General features: G+C 39.9%; 1 protein-coding gene across 1 annotated transcript in view; it reads left to right on the top strand.

The window, feature by feature from the left end:
* Positions 1–17,346, top strand: part of DMGDH (dimethylglycine dehydrogenase) — a 66,285-nt gene extending 48,939 nt beyond the window's left edge. The window contains exons 15-16 of the mRNA XM_003785938.3: positions 11,010–11,144; positions 16,526–17,346. Of these exons, the coding sequence (XP_003785986.1) occupies positions 11,010–11,144; positions 16,526–16,741 (351 nt within the window). The 3' untranslated portion in view covers positions 16,742–17,346. The remainder of the gene's footprint in view (positions 1–11,009; positions 11,145–16,525) is intronic.
* Positions 17,347–17,809: the final 463 nt, after the last annotated feature.

Below are 17,809 nucleotides of genomic sequence, written 5' to 3'. Positions count from 1 at the left end.
GGGTAGAGTGCTGCGGCATCACAGCTCACAGCAACCTCCAACTCTTGGGCTTAAGCAATTCTCTTGCCTCAGCCTCCCAAGTAGCTGGGACTACAGGCTCCTGCCACAACACCTGGCTATTTTTTTTGTTGTTGCAGTTGTTTCATGGGCCCAGGCCAGGTTTGAACCTGCCACCCTCGGTGTATGTGGCTGTTGCTATAACCACTGTGCTATGGGCACCGAGCTGATATACTTGCTTGTTGACAAAAATTGAATCATTTCCAGTATAGGGGTATTACAAATAAGATGACAGATGTGTCCTCATTGGTTCCAGGATCACCCAACCCAAGGATCTGTATCCACCTCAAGTCCTGAGGTCAACCCTGCACCACTCATGGATAGGAAAGTCAGCCCTCTGTATACACAGGATGTGCATCCCTCAAACACTATATTTTTGATGCTGTTGGTTGAAAAAAAAAAAACTACACTAAAGTGGACTCACCCTATTAACTTGTGTTGTTTAAGGGTCAGCTTCTACTGTGAACTTTTGTGCACAGGTTTTTGTATGAACATATGCTTTCTTTTCTCTTGGGTAAAATATGTAAGAGTGGAATGGCTGGATCAAATGGCTAGGATATGTTAGGGTAACTTTTTAACAAACCGCTTTGTAATACAATGTACTATTCTATGTTTTACATTCCTACCAGCAGTAGATAGCATTTCAGTGCCTAGTCTACATCCTTGTCAAAGCTTGTCCAGGTCAGTTTTCTTTGTTTTGTTGTTGGTTTGTTTTTTGAGACAATTGAGAATTTCACTTTGTCACGCTCAGTACAGTGCCATGGCATCATAGCTCACAACAACCTCAAACTCTTGGGCTCAAGCGATTCTCTTGCCTCAGCCTCTCAAGTAGCTGGGACTACAGGTGCCCACCACAATGCCCAGCTATTTTTTAGAGACGGGGTCTCATTCTTGCTCAAGCTGGTCTTTAACTTCTGAGTTCAGGCATTCCACCTGCCTTTGCCTCCCAGAGTACTAGGATTACAAGTGTGAGCCACCTTGCCCGGCCTTCAAAGTCAGTTTTTATTAAATTTTAGCTATTTGAAGACATGTCTGTGGTGTCTCATCATGGTTTTACTTTATTTCCTTAATGAGTAATGATGTTGGAGATGGTTTATGTGTGTCCTACCATTCCTATTTCTTCTTTTTTGAAGTCTCTAATCTCTTACCCCTTTTTACTTGGGCTGGTTTTCTTATTACTGAGATGTTAAAGTTCTTTACGGACTCCAAGTATGAGTCTTTTATCAGACACATGAGTTGCAAACTTTCTTCCAGGCTGTCTTGACTTTTCATTTGTCTGATAGTGTCTTTCACAGAGCAGAAGTTTTTAATTTTTGGAATTTTAAAATTCGTCATCAGTTTGTTCTGTTACGGATCATGCTTTCTGCTCATATCTGAGAAATCTTTGGCTATGCCAAAGTCACAGAGATTTTCTCCTTTGTTTTCTTCTTTCATCCTACTTGTTACCTGTAGGTTTATGATCCATCTTTAGTTAGTTTTTATATCTGGTATGAGGTATGAACTGAAGTTTCATTTTTTGTGTGTCCGGAGGACCAATGGTTGTCAGTGTCATTTGTTTGAAAGGCAGCGTGTTCTGTACTTTCAAAAATCAGTTATCCATATGGTTGTAGGTCTGTTCCTTGACTGTACTGTGTTCCACTGACCCATTTGTCTGTCTTGATGCTAATGCTATACTGTCTTGAGTACTGTGGTTCAAATAAGGTTGTGGAGTCCTGCACATTAGTTCTTTCTTAAAGTCGTTTTGACTAGTCTAGGTCCTTTGAATTTCCATGAATTTTAGAATCAGTTCATCAATTTATACCAAAAAAAAAAAAAAAGAAAAAGCCCCCTGGGATTTTGATTGGGATTGCACCTTCCAACTCATCAACAAGGTACATCTCTCCATTTACTCAGGTCATCTTTAAATTCTCTCAGAAATGTTTTATAGGTCCTGCACATCTTTTGACATGTTTATCCTGGAGTATTTCATTTTCTTTCTTTTTTTCTTTTTGAGGCAGAGTCTCACTATGTTACCCTCGGTAGAGAGCTGTGCCTTCACAGCTCACAGCAACCTCCAACTCTTGGGCTTTAAGTGATTCTCTTGCCTCAGCCTCCCAAGTAGCTGGGACTACAGGCGCCTACCACAACGCCCGGCTAAGTATTTCATATTTTTATACTATTGTAACATTTTTATTTCAATTTTCAATTTCTCACTAATATATAGAAATACAGTTGGCTTTGCATATTGATTTTATATTCTGGAAGTTGGCTAAATCCACTTAGTGGTTCCAGTAGCTTTTTGTCGATTTCCTACATGGAAAATCATATATAAAAATAAAGCTTTTGAGCAGTGCCTGTGGCTCACTGAGTAGGACACTGGCCCCATATACCAAGGGTGGTGTGTTCAAGCCTGGCCTCAGCCAAACTGCAACAAAAAATAGCTGGGGGTTGTGGCGGGTGCCTGTAGTCCAAGGTACTCGGGAGGCTGAGGCGAGAGAATCGGCTAAGCCCAAGAACTGGAGGTTGCTGTGAGCTGTGTGACTCCACGGCACTCTACTGAGGGCGATAAAGTGAGACTGTCTTTAAATAAATAAAGCTTTTCTTTGTCTTTTCTAATCTGGATATCTTTTATTTCATTTTCTTGCCCTATATTCCTGCCTAGGTGTGCCTTATCAGCTTGAGGACATTTCCTCCTATTACTGGTGTTAAAAGTTTTTTTTTTTTTAAGTGAGGAATAAATATTGAATTTTAGCAAATGCTTTCTCTGTATCTATTGTGATAATATCTTTTTTTTAGTGTGTTATATGATTTGTTGCATTTATTAATTTTCTGATGTTATGCCAATTATTTATTTTTGGAATAAAACCCACTTGGTAATGACATATTATCTTTTTATATAATAGTGGATTTTATTGATACTTTCAAAAAGAAATTTTGCAGCTATGTTCTCCTTAAAGGACTTGTTACAATTACTTGTTTAATTTTCCCCTTTTTCTTTGGAGTACAACATAAACTTCTTGAGTACCGGTGCTGGTAATGTTTTGGGTATCATTTTGTTCCCAACCCTTAGCTCAGGGTTGGGCCCTAGATGGCACCCAATACGTGGTTTGCTGTTGGAAGCAGCGTCAGGAGGTGATCTGAGGAGACATTAGAGAAGTCCCAGGACCTCATTGTGAAGGCTCTTGTCTGCCAGGCTAAGACTTTTCAGTATATCCTGGAGACATTGAAAGGAGTGACACTCTGGTAATGGAAAACAGGTCAAAGGTGAGCTGGTCTGGTGACTGCAAGATCAGTTTACCAATTATTGAAGAAATCCCTTGGAAAGATGGCAAAGGCTTTCAACTATAGTCGTGGCTGCAGGATAGAGAAGAAAGAGGGGTGAGTGATAGAAAGTAGGATGGAGACCACTGAGTCTGCATGTGAAGGGACAGGGAGGAGGATGTAGGATGCTGTAAATGAATGTAGAAATACAGGATGAGGGGCGTGGTGGGGTGGTGGGGGGATTTGGGGAGTCTGAGAGCTGTGGGATAGCCAAGTGGAACGCATGCGTTTGCAGAGCTCTGCTCTAGAAGTTAACCTTGCAGTTCCATACATAGGTGGTAACTGAAGTGGGGGACTGGTGGGAACCCCTCTTCTTAGCACCCTGTACTTACCTCTACCATGGTGCTTATCACACCTTATTCCTGGCCACCTCCTCGCTTAGACTGTGAACACCTTAGGGGCAGAGGGCAAGAATCCTCAGGGCCCACCACTGTGTCTGGTCAAGGAGAGGCTTACTAAATACGGTGGGAGGCTTACTAAATATCATGGCTCTGCCCCTTATTGCTTCTAACACTAAACAAATCACTTAATCTGTAAGCACTTCAGTTTTTTCATCTATAAAATGAAGAAAATAGTCACCTCCTAAGTTTGTTGTAAGCATTAGATGAGATAAAGGACATTTTGTTCCTCACTACGTGTTAGTTCCTTTTCATCTAACAGAATTGAATTTGAGTAAATCCTTTAGAGAAAAGCAACTACGCATAAAATCCTTTTTGTTTTTTGAAGATCTCAGCAAGGAAATCCTGGGTCCTTATTGGGGAGTCCTTTCTTTATGTTTTTCTTATTTCCTTTAATAATTATTTACTTTGCATTTCGGCTTAAGTGCTCTGCTTAAAACATAAATGGGCAATTATTCTTCACTCTAGAGAGATGAAAACTATTAGGAAAACTTTACGTTTTAATTGTTGCTAAAGCAGTTAAACATTATTGATCTGATAAAGACACAGGTCCATTTCAACAGTTTTACTTTGAATCATTAGATTTAAAACTGAAAAATAAATGTTCTCTTTACTAGCAAATCTAGTAAAATTTATAGAACACAGTCAAGGAGGACTATTTTAGTTTTGAAAATCTGACTTTTGGTTTGAACACGAATTAGCCTGATTAGTAGCCTGGCTTATGAATGATATTTTAAATATTTTCTCCGGTTTCTACTTTATCCCCTCCTTTTAGTGAGGTCCCTTTTCTAGTTATGCGAAAGACTTTTTGTAGAAGGAATTCTTAACTGGTCAGTGATTTTGGTGAGAAAAATGCTAGATGAGTTGTTTCTTTTAAATTGCTAAGCGCGGAGATTGAGAATTACATGTATGTGGGCTTGTTCATTTTTCCAGCCAGTGATAACAGACTGTAGTCGCTAAACTAATAATTTAACATTTTGCTCTCAAAGGGATACTGGAATTGTGGTAGTTGTGAATTTGTGTGAGATGTTAAGAAACTCTGCATAGTAGAAAAGAAAGCAAGCATTTAGACGCCTGGGTATTTTTTTCTTTTTCTGTAATTTCAGATTAATATGAGGGTACAAATGATTAGGTTACAATGTTTGCATTTGTTAGGTAAAGTCCCTGTTCTAGTTGTGTCCCAAGGAGGCGTGCCATATACCTTTACATTGTGCCCATTAGGTGGGAGCATACTAATCCCTCACCCTCCTCCCCACCCCCCACCCCCAACTTGAATTGAATTGAATTTTTCTCTTGTTTTTCTCTCTGGGTTTGAGGTTTGGTGCTAACTCACTTTGTCACTGTAGGCAAGACCCTTTGTTGGACTTTAGTTTTCTATAGGACAAATGAGATTGGACAACATTTTTGGCTTGCCTGAGGACTCCCGTGATTCTGATTCTGTGAATATGAAGTGAATAATGCTATAATTTGTCTTGATGGGGGCAGGTTTCAAGTCAGTCCATTCCCCGCATAAACCCAGCACACGGCTTTGTCAGTGTTGGCGGGAGGCACAGGTGCGTAGGGAACTGTACCACTCAATGAGGAGAGTCAAGTCAACACAGACCACAGGCGAGTAACGGCCACAGGCTTTACACAGGGGGTCTTGTAAGGGGTGTTTTAAATGATGAAGCCCATTTTAAATGAGAAACTTTTCAGAAAAGCATGGAGGGAAGTGGGCAGTGGCAGAAGCCTGTCACTGGGATTTCCATCTCCACTCTGCTACTTGCAGAAGCTGGTGACCTGTGGGTCTCCCTGCAGCTGTCCTCATGCCTGTGAACCCAGGAGCCTGATTCCACAGCCAGAGCTGTGCCTGACTCCCCGGGGAACACAACTGTGATGCGGGATGTCAGACTGATCACCCTCATGTTTTTAGAACTTCTGATATTTAGATTTAAAAAGATTTTGGCCAAAAAGTTAAATCAAACTGATGATTTCCTTGAAGTTGCTGATGGATTCTGACTGCGTGCAGATGGAAAATAAAAGGTCCAAGACCATATTTTCATGATCTCTGCCCTGGTCCCTTATAGCCCATGACCCCAACTCTCTATATTAGACCTTTCCTGCCACTGCTGCCATCAAATTTGACCTTAACTGCTACATATCTGAGAACTCTTCATTGCCCTAAGAATCACACCAAAAAATATATTGATTTAATTTATTTCATTTACATGTGCTTTTAGGTAATATGCATGCTTTTAACAGAACAAATAAGAGACAAGTAATTATATTTCACTTAAAATCTACTTAACCTTTTCATATAGGTGGATGTTATATTTAATGTATATTAAAAATGGCCATTTTAATGGTTCCTATTGCTATTTAAAATTAATGAATTAAAAAAAAAACACAAATCAATACTAGGCTGTGGTCTCAGTGCCCCAATAATTTATACATTTCTCAAAGGCATTAACAGCTATTTATACAGTTAATTTGGCAATGACTCATTAAAGAAATATATTTCTGTTCTTGGGTTATCCTGAAAGCTCCAATTTTAAGGATAACATTAACCTTCAGACACATTTTCTTCTCATTTATAATTAATGACCACATAGTAGAGTAGAATCTACAGTCTTGGAAGCAAAGCCAAGTAAAATAAGAATGAAATGCCATCACCTCACTTTAAATCTTCCTAAGTCAGGAGCCTAGTTAGTTTGGGAAGGGGAGATTGTGTCGGGGACAAGTGCCATCTCCTGTCTGTGCTAGGAGTTTGTGTTCCTTATCTTCAGGGATTGCTGAATATCTTCAATGTTCTTGTTGCTTTTGTTTGTTAGAGTATTGCTTTCATTCATGTCTGAGGGTGATGTTACTGACAGTTTCACTTCCTTATTCAGGGATAGACAGATACAGATGTCAAATTCATGAATATTAACCTCAAGGTATTTTAAAAGACTTTTACATTTTACATAGTACAAAAATATTGTGTAATGTTGCTCAAAATAGATCCAGGGCACCTGGAAGAAATTCAGAAGAAACATTCTTCATTTAGAGCTGAACTTACATAAGCTAAACTTCCCATTGGTAGGCTCCAGGCCCAAGCTTTTTTTTTTTTTGCAGTTTTTGGCCAGGGCTGGGTTTGAACGTACCACCTCCAGCAAATGGGGCCAGCACCCTACTCCTTTGAGCTACAGGCGCTGCCAATTTTTTTTTTTTTTTTTTTTGAGATAGAGTCTCACTCTGCTGCCCTAATAGAGTGCTGTGGCATCATCATAGCTTTCAGCAACCTCAAACTCTTGGGTTTCAGTGATCCTCCTGCCTCAGCCTGCTGAATAGCTGGGACTACAGGCACCCACCCTGAAGGTCAGCTAATTTTTTTCTATTTTTAGTAGAGACAGGGTCTCACTCTTGCTCAGGCTGGTCTTGAACTCTTGAGTTCAAGCAATCAGTTCAAGCAATCCACATGCCATGGCCTCCCAAAGTACTAGGATTACAGGTGTGAGCCATCTCCTTTGCCCCTGGCAAAGCATTTTTTAAAATATGGATAAAATATATATATATGTGGATAAAATCTAAAGGTGCTGACTTAAATCACTGTGTAACTGAGCCTCTTCCATAAACTGGGGATATTTGTCTCATAGGATTGTCATGAATGTGAAGCTCTCAGCACAATATCTGACACATACCAAGTACCTGATCAATTATAAACGTTACTTATTAATTTTTAAAAGTGAATTTACTACTGTATTTTTTCCTACAGAAAGTTTTTCTGCCCCCACCCGCTTTCTTTTTCCCTCCTGACTAGCTGATACCTGATGTTCCTCCTAAGCCTTTAGTAAATTATGAATTTGGCAAAGGTAGAGTTAGGCTCCTCTTCTAGCACATCTGATCCTTCTCCTGGCACTTGCCCCCACGGCTCTCATCTAGCACCCCCCCCAAATCCCCCTTTTTGAAAGCTTTGGTCATGGTCGGCTTTCCCCTGGCCCCTCCCGAGGTGCAGCAGATACTGGCTTTAGAAGCTCAGTAAGGTTGCTCTCAGTAGAGGAAAGAACAGGGCTGGGACTCCTGAGGTCCTGGTTCTTAACAAGTTTGTTGGGATTGCCTGTCTTTGGCTACGTTAATTCACTGCTTTTAGGCCCCAAATCCACCACTGGGGTTGTTGTGAAGACCAAATTATAATGTGAGTACAAGCACTTTTGGAAAAGGCTGTGCAAACAATAGCGATTATAAAACCTACTCATCTTTCAAAATGCAACTCAGGCAACTCCTCTGTACCACTGCTGCTGACAAAATGTTGCCCCCAGCCTGGGTAGAAAGGGTCACATTCTTCTTTGGGCCCCCACTGTCCATACCTCTATTGTAGCATCTATTAATTTGCATCTCCGCCTCCACACATTAGACATTCTTTGTTTTAAATGTATAGAACTTTGGTATTTTTACACTCCCATACAACAAGCAGAAGCAACCATGAGCCATGTTTCAAAATTGATGCCACTAATAGGTGCCATAGACTATGATGTGTCATGTTCTGCTACATTTCCACTACCCTCAAATTGTTCTTTTATTCTCTGGTACGTTGAGGAGATATAGTGATTTCAGGACTGGACGTGTTGTGATGTGGAGGGAATGGGTGCACACGTCCCCAGGGGCTTCCTTGAAGCTGTAAGAACACATTCTCCTAAGATCCCAATAATCTATATCTAACATGGTACTTGATATATAGCAGGGGCTTAACAGTTGAGTAAATAATTAAAGAAAATTCTTTAAGAAAGGACTCAGAAAGATTAAGAATCTTCAAGATCTAAATGAATCTCCAATGATAAAGACTCAGATTTCATGACAGGAGGTGAAGAAACAGGTTAAGACAAGTCACACTGCAGAGTTCAGTGGAGCTCAGTACTGGTATAAGTGTTTTCCATACAATAAGGTATGTGACCTATTCATTGTAGTTATTTATTCCCATGTCAATAAGAACTCGAGAAAGTACCCGTTGTCATCATTTATCTATGGTAGCAAATCTCTTTTTAAAAAGATAGCCACACATGTGTTGTTATGGAGTTTTCTGTATATAGTTCCTGTATATGGTCTCCTACCATATATAGGTAGGAGATTAGAGCAATGCTGTGTTTTCCATCAGCATATGGAGCATTTGGCTGGAAAAAATCTGAGTATGAGTAGACCCTCGCAGTTCAAACCAGTGTCATTCAAAGGTCAACTGTATGTGTTTTAGAGGGAACTTGGTTTATGACTTTTATTACCATGAATTTATCCTACACATAAATTCAAATAAATTAAGCTCTTCCTGTGTGTTTCCCCCCATTAGTCTTGTATGAAATAATGTAAGTTCTAGTCTTCCTTAAATTTCTGTGGTCTAGCTTCATGGTAAAACTTTATGGTTGGTTCTCACCATCTGGATCACCCTGGGGAAGGAGGGGGTATTGAACTTTGATTTCGCACATTATTTTAACCTTGGCTAATGGAAACTAGCTTCCTGTGTAGGTCCGTAATTTAAAGTTGAAATGTCCATAGACATCATATTTCATGGTGGGTTCATCCTAGAGGCTCTGAATCAATAAAGGAGTGGAGTAGACGGGGTCTCAGCAGAGGGCGTGTGAGGACCCCTCCTGCTGCTTCTCTGGGAGGTTAGGGGTTTACTGCACTTAGTCCTAAATATTTCATGTGCAGAAAGAGCTATGTAAGTTCTAAATATTAGTGGTAGGGGACATCTTTGGCAAAAAATATCACCAATTTCTTACAGCCAATGAATCAATTAAAATTTGTGGGCTGGTTGTGGAGGCTCAAGCCTATAATTCCAGCACTCTGGAAGGCTGAGGTGGGTGGATTGTTTGAGCTCAGGAGTTCGAGACCAGCCTGAGCAAAAGCGAGACCCCATCTCTACTAAAAATAGAAAAATTAGCTGGACTTGGTGGCAGGCACCCAGCTACTTAGGAGGCTGAGGCAAGAGCATCACTTGAGCCCAAGAGATTGAGGTTGTTGTGAGCTGTGTCACCCCAGCACTCTACCCAGGGTGACAGAGTGAGACTCTGTCTCAAAAAATAAATGTTAATTAATGAATGAAAAATAAAATAACATTTGTGGAATTTTTTTTTCTTTAAGAGACTAATCCATATATGGGAACTATTTTGAGAATCTTGCGTTCTATATTTTAATCTCTGATTAAATCTCATTCACCAGAGATATGATCTGTATGTCACAAATTTCCCTTTTTCCCCAACCTAGATAAGAGATGCTGATCCAGGCACAGCATTTGGAAGCCTCAGCTTAGGGTCCCCAGAGAACTCTCCTTGCTCTCTCCTCACCTCTGACTAGCTTATCACACTTTCCAAAGTGTCCCCTGGAATTTGGGTGGGTAGAAGTGTATCTATCTCGTTAGCTAAGTGTCCCCACTGAGGAACATTGCTCACCGGTGTGCTCTACTCAGTTGAAGCATATTACTAAAAAATGCAAAAGTTGTCAAGTTTGTCTGATTCCTATATATATATTTTTACAGGTAAGAACAGGTTCAAGGTAATCACTGTAACAATGTTGCTTTTACGCACTTACTTAGCACTGGACTAACCTGACTGTGCCCTGGGAGTGTATTAGCACTGGCATGTGTGGCATAGAAGGAGGAAGAAAAAAGGTCAAAAAGAACAGTGTTCGAGAATAAGCTCTTTGATCAGAATGTCTGTGTTTGAATGTCTTTGTTACCCACACAGGGCTAGGCAGCATGATGCCTCACACATAGTAGGGACTCAATAAATATATCCTGAATGAACTAATGCATGCAACCCAATTAGGAAATTCCAGGGACCATTATTCTGAACAAGAAAAACATTTATGTTACATTCTGGGGTTGTTTTAGCATCACATTCTAAAAAAAAAAAATGAATTTCTTTCTGCAAAAGTCTTCTTATAGGTAGAAATTAAGTCACACTTTGCTCACTGATGGCCTGTCCCACTGTCTAGACCCATTAAATACAAGGGTCACTTTCATAATCCACCAGCACAATATGTCTTATATTTTTCTGCCTAGGTGGTTCTGGTAAGATTGTCATTACAAGTTATTACCCTTAAATCTAACCTATTCTGAAGGAATAGGTGGCTGATACTGTCATTTGAGGACTAAGATATACTTGTCTAGACATTTGATCCCATCTGTATTTTTATTTAATGTGTAATTGGTGAGAAAATAGCAAAGACAAATTTAAATGCTTGCATCCCTAACCTTGTCACAGCGTCTGAGCATTCATTCATCATCATTATCTTGGATTCCTGCAGCCCGCAGACTTCATAGGAAAGCAAGCACTGAGACAGATTAAAGCCAAGGGGCTGAAACGAAGACTGGTCTTCCTCACCTTGGCAACGGATGATGTTGATCCGGAGGGAAATGAAAGCGTCTGGTACAATGGCAAGGTGAGTCCTGAGGACCTCATTGCCAGGGGACGCAATCTCTTCTATAACAGAAACTCCCCTTGTTCCTGTATGTTTCCTTTTATACTCTTTTGTTATTAATTAATGCATTTATTTATTAGAGGGATGATACATTTTGATTTTTGAACTAACATTCAAGGAACACCGAGCAATTAACTGAAAGGAAAATGAAATGCGGGTCATTTTTGGAAATGTAAAATTCCATATGCTTTGTTTAAAGAAAATAAACCCAAAGATTAAAAAATACATTGAACAATGAGGAAGGTACAGTTTAGAGGGTAAAATGATCAATTTGCTTGCCCATCCATATCTGTGAATGCAAAAGATGGGTTTTATAAAGAACTTGACATTCTGATTTGGTTTCCCGTGGACCTTGCAGAAGGAGGTAGTTAGCACATTAGCAGAAAGAATTTCCAAACGAAAACATCTAAGACAATAGACAGTAGAACCTTAAAGAGTAAAGTGAAAAGTGGAAACCATTTGATTCTTCGGGAAAAGTAAAATCACCTTCTCACTTTGGAATGTTACTTTTCATGATCTCTATTTGCACTCACTAAAACCAGGGTTAGTCAGAGAACTTATCAATGGGGCTTTATTTTCTCCACTTTTTATCACTTTGTAAAACCCAGTTTGGCTGACTGTTTGGATGTGTGTTGGCCGGTGTGGGCTGCCCACCTTAGGCCATGGATGGGGAGGGCACAGGGCCTGCAGGGCTTATCAGAGCAGCTGTTCCATATTGAACAGGGTCAGCTTGGTCAATACCCAAGACTCAAGAGATTCTGTGCCTGGGCTTTTTTTTTTTTCTCACTTACTGTGGCCTACTCAATATTGTTTCCGTTTTCTCAATCTCTTCAGTGCTTGGGGTGGGGAAAGTCAGTGGTGTCAAAGCACAGCTTTTGGATTACTAGAAAATTGGCAGTTTGGGCTGAGGTGTGGACCAGTTTGATGTAGGAGTGATGTCTACTGAGTTCTGACTATTAAGGTATAGCAGACATTGCTCAGGTGCTCTCTCAGTTAATTCATTTTATAGTACCCTTCCAGATGTGTCTGATTATCTCCATTTTGCTTGAGGTTACACAGCCAGTGGTTGATGGAGCCAATTTCCAACCCAGGTCTTTTTGGACTGTGAATTTCTGGTCCTTTTCTGGAAGGCATCCAGAATACTCCAGTCTATTCCCTTTTCTGTCTCCACCGATCTCTTCCTGTAGTCTCCTAATATTTTAATTATATCCCACACAATTCTTATACATCTGAGGAGCAGGTGGATGTTATCAGATACTATGAAGCCAAGAGACTTTTCTCAGATCTCAAGTTCCTTCACCTCTCAGACCTGACAGGCTGCCCTCTACCTCCGCCTTAAGTTGGGCTAAGTTTGCTCTTCTGTTTAAACTGTTCCTGCTTTCCTCTTTGTCTCCTCTTTCTGTTCTACATCTCTTGTTTAGCCCTCCTTTCTTAATATATGCTCCTCCTCCAATTTCAGATTTGCCCACAATTCATGAGATTTCTACTGATAACCAGCTCTGCCCTTAACTAACTGCTTGACCTGATCCTGGCCTGATCTTGGGGCCTCCGTCTTCTCATCTATAAAATGAAGCCACTGGAGGAGATAACATCTAAAGTTCTCTTTACTCAGTTTTGTTTTACTCATTCTGCTAGTGCATCTAGCAAAATATTTTGTATGTAGTAGAGCTAGAAGTGTTAAAATGCCATTTAATTAAGTGCCTTACAAGTGTTACATTTCCTCCATTTCATTTTTCCATGGCTTTATATATATATGTGTGTGTGTGTGTGTGTGTGTGTGTGTGTATTTTTTGAGACAGAGTCTTACTATGTCACCCTCAGTAGAGTGCCGTGGCATCACAGCTCACAGCAACCTCTAACTCTTGGGCTTAAGTGATTCTCTTGCCTCAGCCTCTTGAGTAGGTGGGACTACAGGTGCCTACCACAATGCCCGGCTATTTTTTGGTTGTAGTTGTCATTGTTGTTTGGCACACTTGGGCTGGACTCAAACCCGCCAGCTCCAGTGTATGTGGCTGGCACCCTAGCCTGTGAGCTACAGGCGCCAAGCCGCCATGGCTTTATGTTTTTGACTCTATTCCCATCCAACTGTCTCAGTACGGTCTATACTTACCGTTCCACCAACATTCTGTTTTATTCAGCCATGGAATGAAAAAGAGTTTAAGTTATAATATTCTGTGCAACCTCCATGTCAACCACAATTAATGGACAGATTTTTAGCTGTCTTAAATATGATGAGGCCCAAATTAAAATTAAAAAAACCCTGAAAGCCCAAGTTCCACTTTAAAATTTTATTTTCTTTGCCCTATGTGTACTCTGAGTTACATGCTATATATAATAATTCATCTTTCCCACCTCATGCCATCTGCTTACAGAGCTGCTAATCTAATTATAGAATTATATCTCTTAAATTTCCTAATATATCATCTCATCATGCAGATGGTCCTTCTTTTGATCTTCTTTTTCAAAGGCCCGCCTTTGATCCTCTTTATACTCTGGAAGGAAAAGGGAATACTTTTCGCTTTTTATTTCCTGACTTTGTCCTGACTTGTGTTGCTTTTGGTATGTCCTATTTTATTTTTGCAAATCTTCCCAATGCTGGAGACAGGGTCCAAATGTATTCATTTATTCAGCAACTGTTTATTGAGTAGCTACTATTCTAGGCCCTGGGTATACAGCAGTGAAGAAAATGGACCAGAATCTCTGTCCTTGTGTAGTTGACATTCCAGGGGGGAGAGAGACAGACAATGAACAAACTAAAATATACAGGATGTCAGATAGTGAGGAATGCCCTAAGGAAAAGTAAAATCCAATTGGCAGTGCTAGAGAAAGAGATTATAATTTTAAATAAGGTTTAATTTTTAAAAATCAAGGCATAAGAATGGTTCTAAGAAGGGCTTTCATTATGTTCGGTGGATTAGTTATAAAGAAAGCTTAGCTTGGAAGGGAGTTTTGAAGAAAAGTTTTGTAGGGAAGTTTGGAAGGTTTAGGTTTTCTTTTTCTTTATTTATAAACTAAAACACAGGCATATTCAAAGAAAAACACTAAATTCAACTTAAATTCTGTTAACTTCCTTCAAAGACCATTTGCCATATTGTCTTCTGTAAGTTTGTTAGAGATTTCTCATAATTTAAGAGAAGAAAGAGAAAGGGTTAAAAAAAATGAGAATTACGAGCAGCGCCTGTGACTCAAACGAGGCGCCAGATGCATATGCCAGAGGTGGCGGGTTCAAACCCAGCCCCAGCCAAAAACTGCAAAAAAAAAAAGAGAGAGAGAATTATTTACATCGGTTAAAAAAAAAATAGCCCATGTTCTATTTAACAAAGAATAAGAATCCAGTAGGCAGAGGATGGGGACAGGTTGTTCTTAGCGTTAACTGAACAAAAAGAAGGAATGGATCTAATTGAACCTAGAAGATTTTAAGGTACAACTATTTAAAATTTATCCCAGAAAAACATTTCCCTGGAGATGTAGTAATAAGATGAAAGGAAAGGTCAGACTTCTAAAATACCCTGGGCTGCTCACCCCTGGATTAGAGAGAAATTAAAGTAGACGTGAAAGTAAATTCCAGCAGAAGGCAAGACATATTTTTAAAATAGCACTCACAAAACAAGGACTCTATTTCTCTGGGTTACTAATGCAGAAATGACTGCAAGACGAGTTACTGCTAGGCTGTTAGGAGAGGGGAAGGGCGGAGGAAAGGGCTTCCCCGGGCGACCCGGGGCTTTTCACCAGTGAGTCAGGGAGTCGCACCCAGAGACTTGCTCAGGTCTCTTCCTGTTTTCTCAGGACTGGGTGCAAAGAGCAAACCCCGAACTCTGTTTTACAGACTACAAGCATTTGCGGGGAGGAACAGGATTCTACTTGTTCCTCTAGGGCAGGGTTTTTCAACCTTTTCTGTCTCACGGCACACCTGAACCTCTAGTTAAACTTTTGTGGCACACTTAAAGTGTTGATCAAAAGAGAGAGCAAAAATATATATACACTTACTGTGCTTTGAACTTCTTTTGAAAATTTATTTATTTATTTATTTTTAATTGTTTTTTTTTTAGAGACAGAGTCTCACTTTATCACCCTCAGTAGAGTGCCATGGCTTCATAGCTTATAGCAACCTCCAACTCCTGGGCCCAGGCTATTCTCTTGCCCCAGCCTCCTGAGTAGCTAGGACTACAGGCGCCTGCCACAATACCCAGCTATTTTTTTGTTGCAGTTTGGCCGAGGCTAGGTTTGAACCCGCCGCCACCCTCAGTATATGGGGTCGGTGCCCTGCCCATGGAGCCACAGGCACTGCTCTCTTTTGAAAATTTAATTAATGATCTTTTAAAAATTTCACAGCACACCTAAGATCCTCTCATGGCCCCCCAGTGTGCAGGCACAGTGGTTGAAAATCACTGCTCTAGAGTGTCTAGGAAAATATTTTATACACAGTAAAGCTAGCAGTGTTAAAATTACCATTTCAGTGACTTGCAGTTGCCACAAATTGTGAACATATTAGATATACTGCATATAATCTTTCTTATAGAATGTTTGCTTCCCGTTGACAACTGATAACATGTACATCAATAGCTATAGTTAGTTCCCCGCTATTTTGGCAGGCCACTTTCTACATCTCAACAGGGACAGTTGACTAAGTTTGCATTGGATATTTAGATTCTCACTCCTCTTATCTATTTTCCTCATGCTAGTTTGATGATAAAGGAGAAATTTTTATTTTAAATTTAAAATTAGGGTATCTGATTCTTCCTCCTATCAGATTTCTTGGCATGACACTGAGTAAAATAGCACTGGTATTAAGAAATTTTGTGCAGCTCAGTGCCTGTTCCTCAAGCAGCTAAGGCGCCAGCCACATATACCTAAGGTGGCAGGTTCGAATCCAGCCTAGGCCCGCCAAACAACAATGAGGCTGCAACCAAAAAATAGCTGGGTGTTGTGGCGGGCGCCTGTGGTCCCAGCTACTTGGGAGGCGGAGAAAGGAGACTCGCTTGAGCCTAGGAGTTGGAGGTTGCTGTGAGCTGTGATGCCATAGCACTCTACCCAGGGTGGCAGCTTGAGGCTCTGTCTCAAAAAAAAAAAGAAATTTTGTGTTCTTTCTTAAAAATGAGAAATTTCAGAGTAATACAGATGTGTACCTTCAGAATTATTTTTCATCATTTGTAAACTCTCAGTAATCTACTCCCCATGTGAAGTTTTCCTCCTGTGTCTGGTATTATCCCCACAGACAGCATCTCATAAAACATCCGTGTTGTAAGTTGACTCTATAGTTCAAGTTCTTCACCTGGAGATGGGGAGCATAGTTCTGTGACTGAGATGGTTGTGTGACTAGACGGTTGTGTCTTATTTTCCAGGTGGTCGGCAACACAACATCTGGAAGCTACAGTTACAGCATCCAGAAGAGTCTGGCTTTTGCATATGTCCCCGTGGAACTAAGTGAAGTGGGACAGCAAGTGGAAGTGGAACTGCTGGGCAAAACTTACCCGGCTGTCATCACGCGAGAGCCCTTGGTATTGACAGAGCCAGCCAGAAACCGGCTTCAGAAAAAAGGTGGAAAGGACAAGGTTTGAAAAAGGCCTTTAGCAATCAGCTGAATGATAGTTGCTATACAACTATATTTGATGTTATTCTAATTCAGCGGTTCTCAACCTGGGGTTCGTGACCCACAGGAACTGTATTAAAGGGCCACGGCATTAGGAAGGTTGAGAACTACTGTTCTAATTGGTTCCCAGGGTACTCAAGGAACCCAAGATTCATTTTAAAATCATCAAAGTCTAGATTTAGAATCTTAATAAAATCTTTCTCTTCATTGTTCTCTAAGCAAGATAAAATACTGGATTATTAATTTATATTGTTCTTTCAAATGAAGAAATTTGAAAAGAATGGCTTTCATTCAATATTACTCAATCAGTGAAACATTTCGGTGTTTGCTAATATACAATCATTCTTATAATTTAATTTAAAGGACATTACCTAATTTTAGTAACATATACCTATGATTCTTGATAGCCGAAAACAAATCAATTACTTTTTACATAAAAACAAATACAATACTGTTTGATGGAGTTACTTCGCTGAGATATGTTTCCTTAGTAAGTGGTAGTTTTAATTTTTCATAAATTATCTTTAAAGAGAATAGTTAAGTTGAACATCAATAAATAACTTTTTTCTTCCATTCTCTGGAATAAGTGTTATTTTCTTAATGACCTCCCTGAAAGCACCTTTATAGGACATCATTAGTGTCCTTTCAAAGAGAAAGTATAAAAAAGAACAGAGTCTTCTAAAGGAAGCGGTACTTGTGAACCTTCAGAAATGAAGCTGAAACATAAATAGACTGTGCCAGTACAAACACAGTGTGAATACTGAGCACCTCTTTCTGGGGCAGAATTAATGCAAGCTGACATCACACGGCACTGTTCTGAAGATCACTTCGCAAAGCATCTGACAAGGCAGGTCAAACTAAAGCTGAAGACCTGCCAGGATTGTCCTCAGCTCTATGTCCCTCAAGGAAAAAAAAAAACAAACCCATCTAGAAATAATTCTTTGATAGGCTTCTTGAAATTATTTGAGTTTAGTTGACTGAATTAATACAAATTTTTTGTGAAAAAGTATCCAGCCTACTCAATACAAATATGAAA

Source organism: Otolemur garnettii, unplaced genomic scaffold (genome assembly GCF_000181295.1).
Source record: "Otolemur garnettii isolate 467f Iridium unplaced genomic scaffold, OtoGar3 scaffold00017, whole genome shotgun sequence".
NCBI classification, from domain to species: Eukaryota; Metazoa; Chordata; class Mammalia; order Primates; family Galagidae; genus Otolemur; species Otolemur garnettii.
Note: the sequence above shows the minus strand (reverse complement) of the source record. Positions and strands in the feature narration are given on the sequence as shown.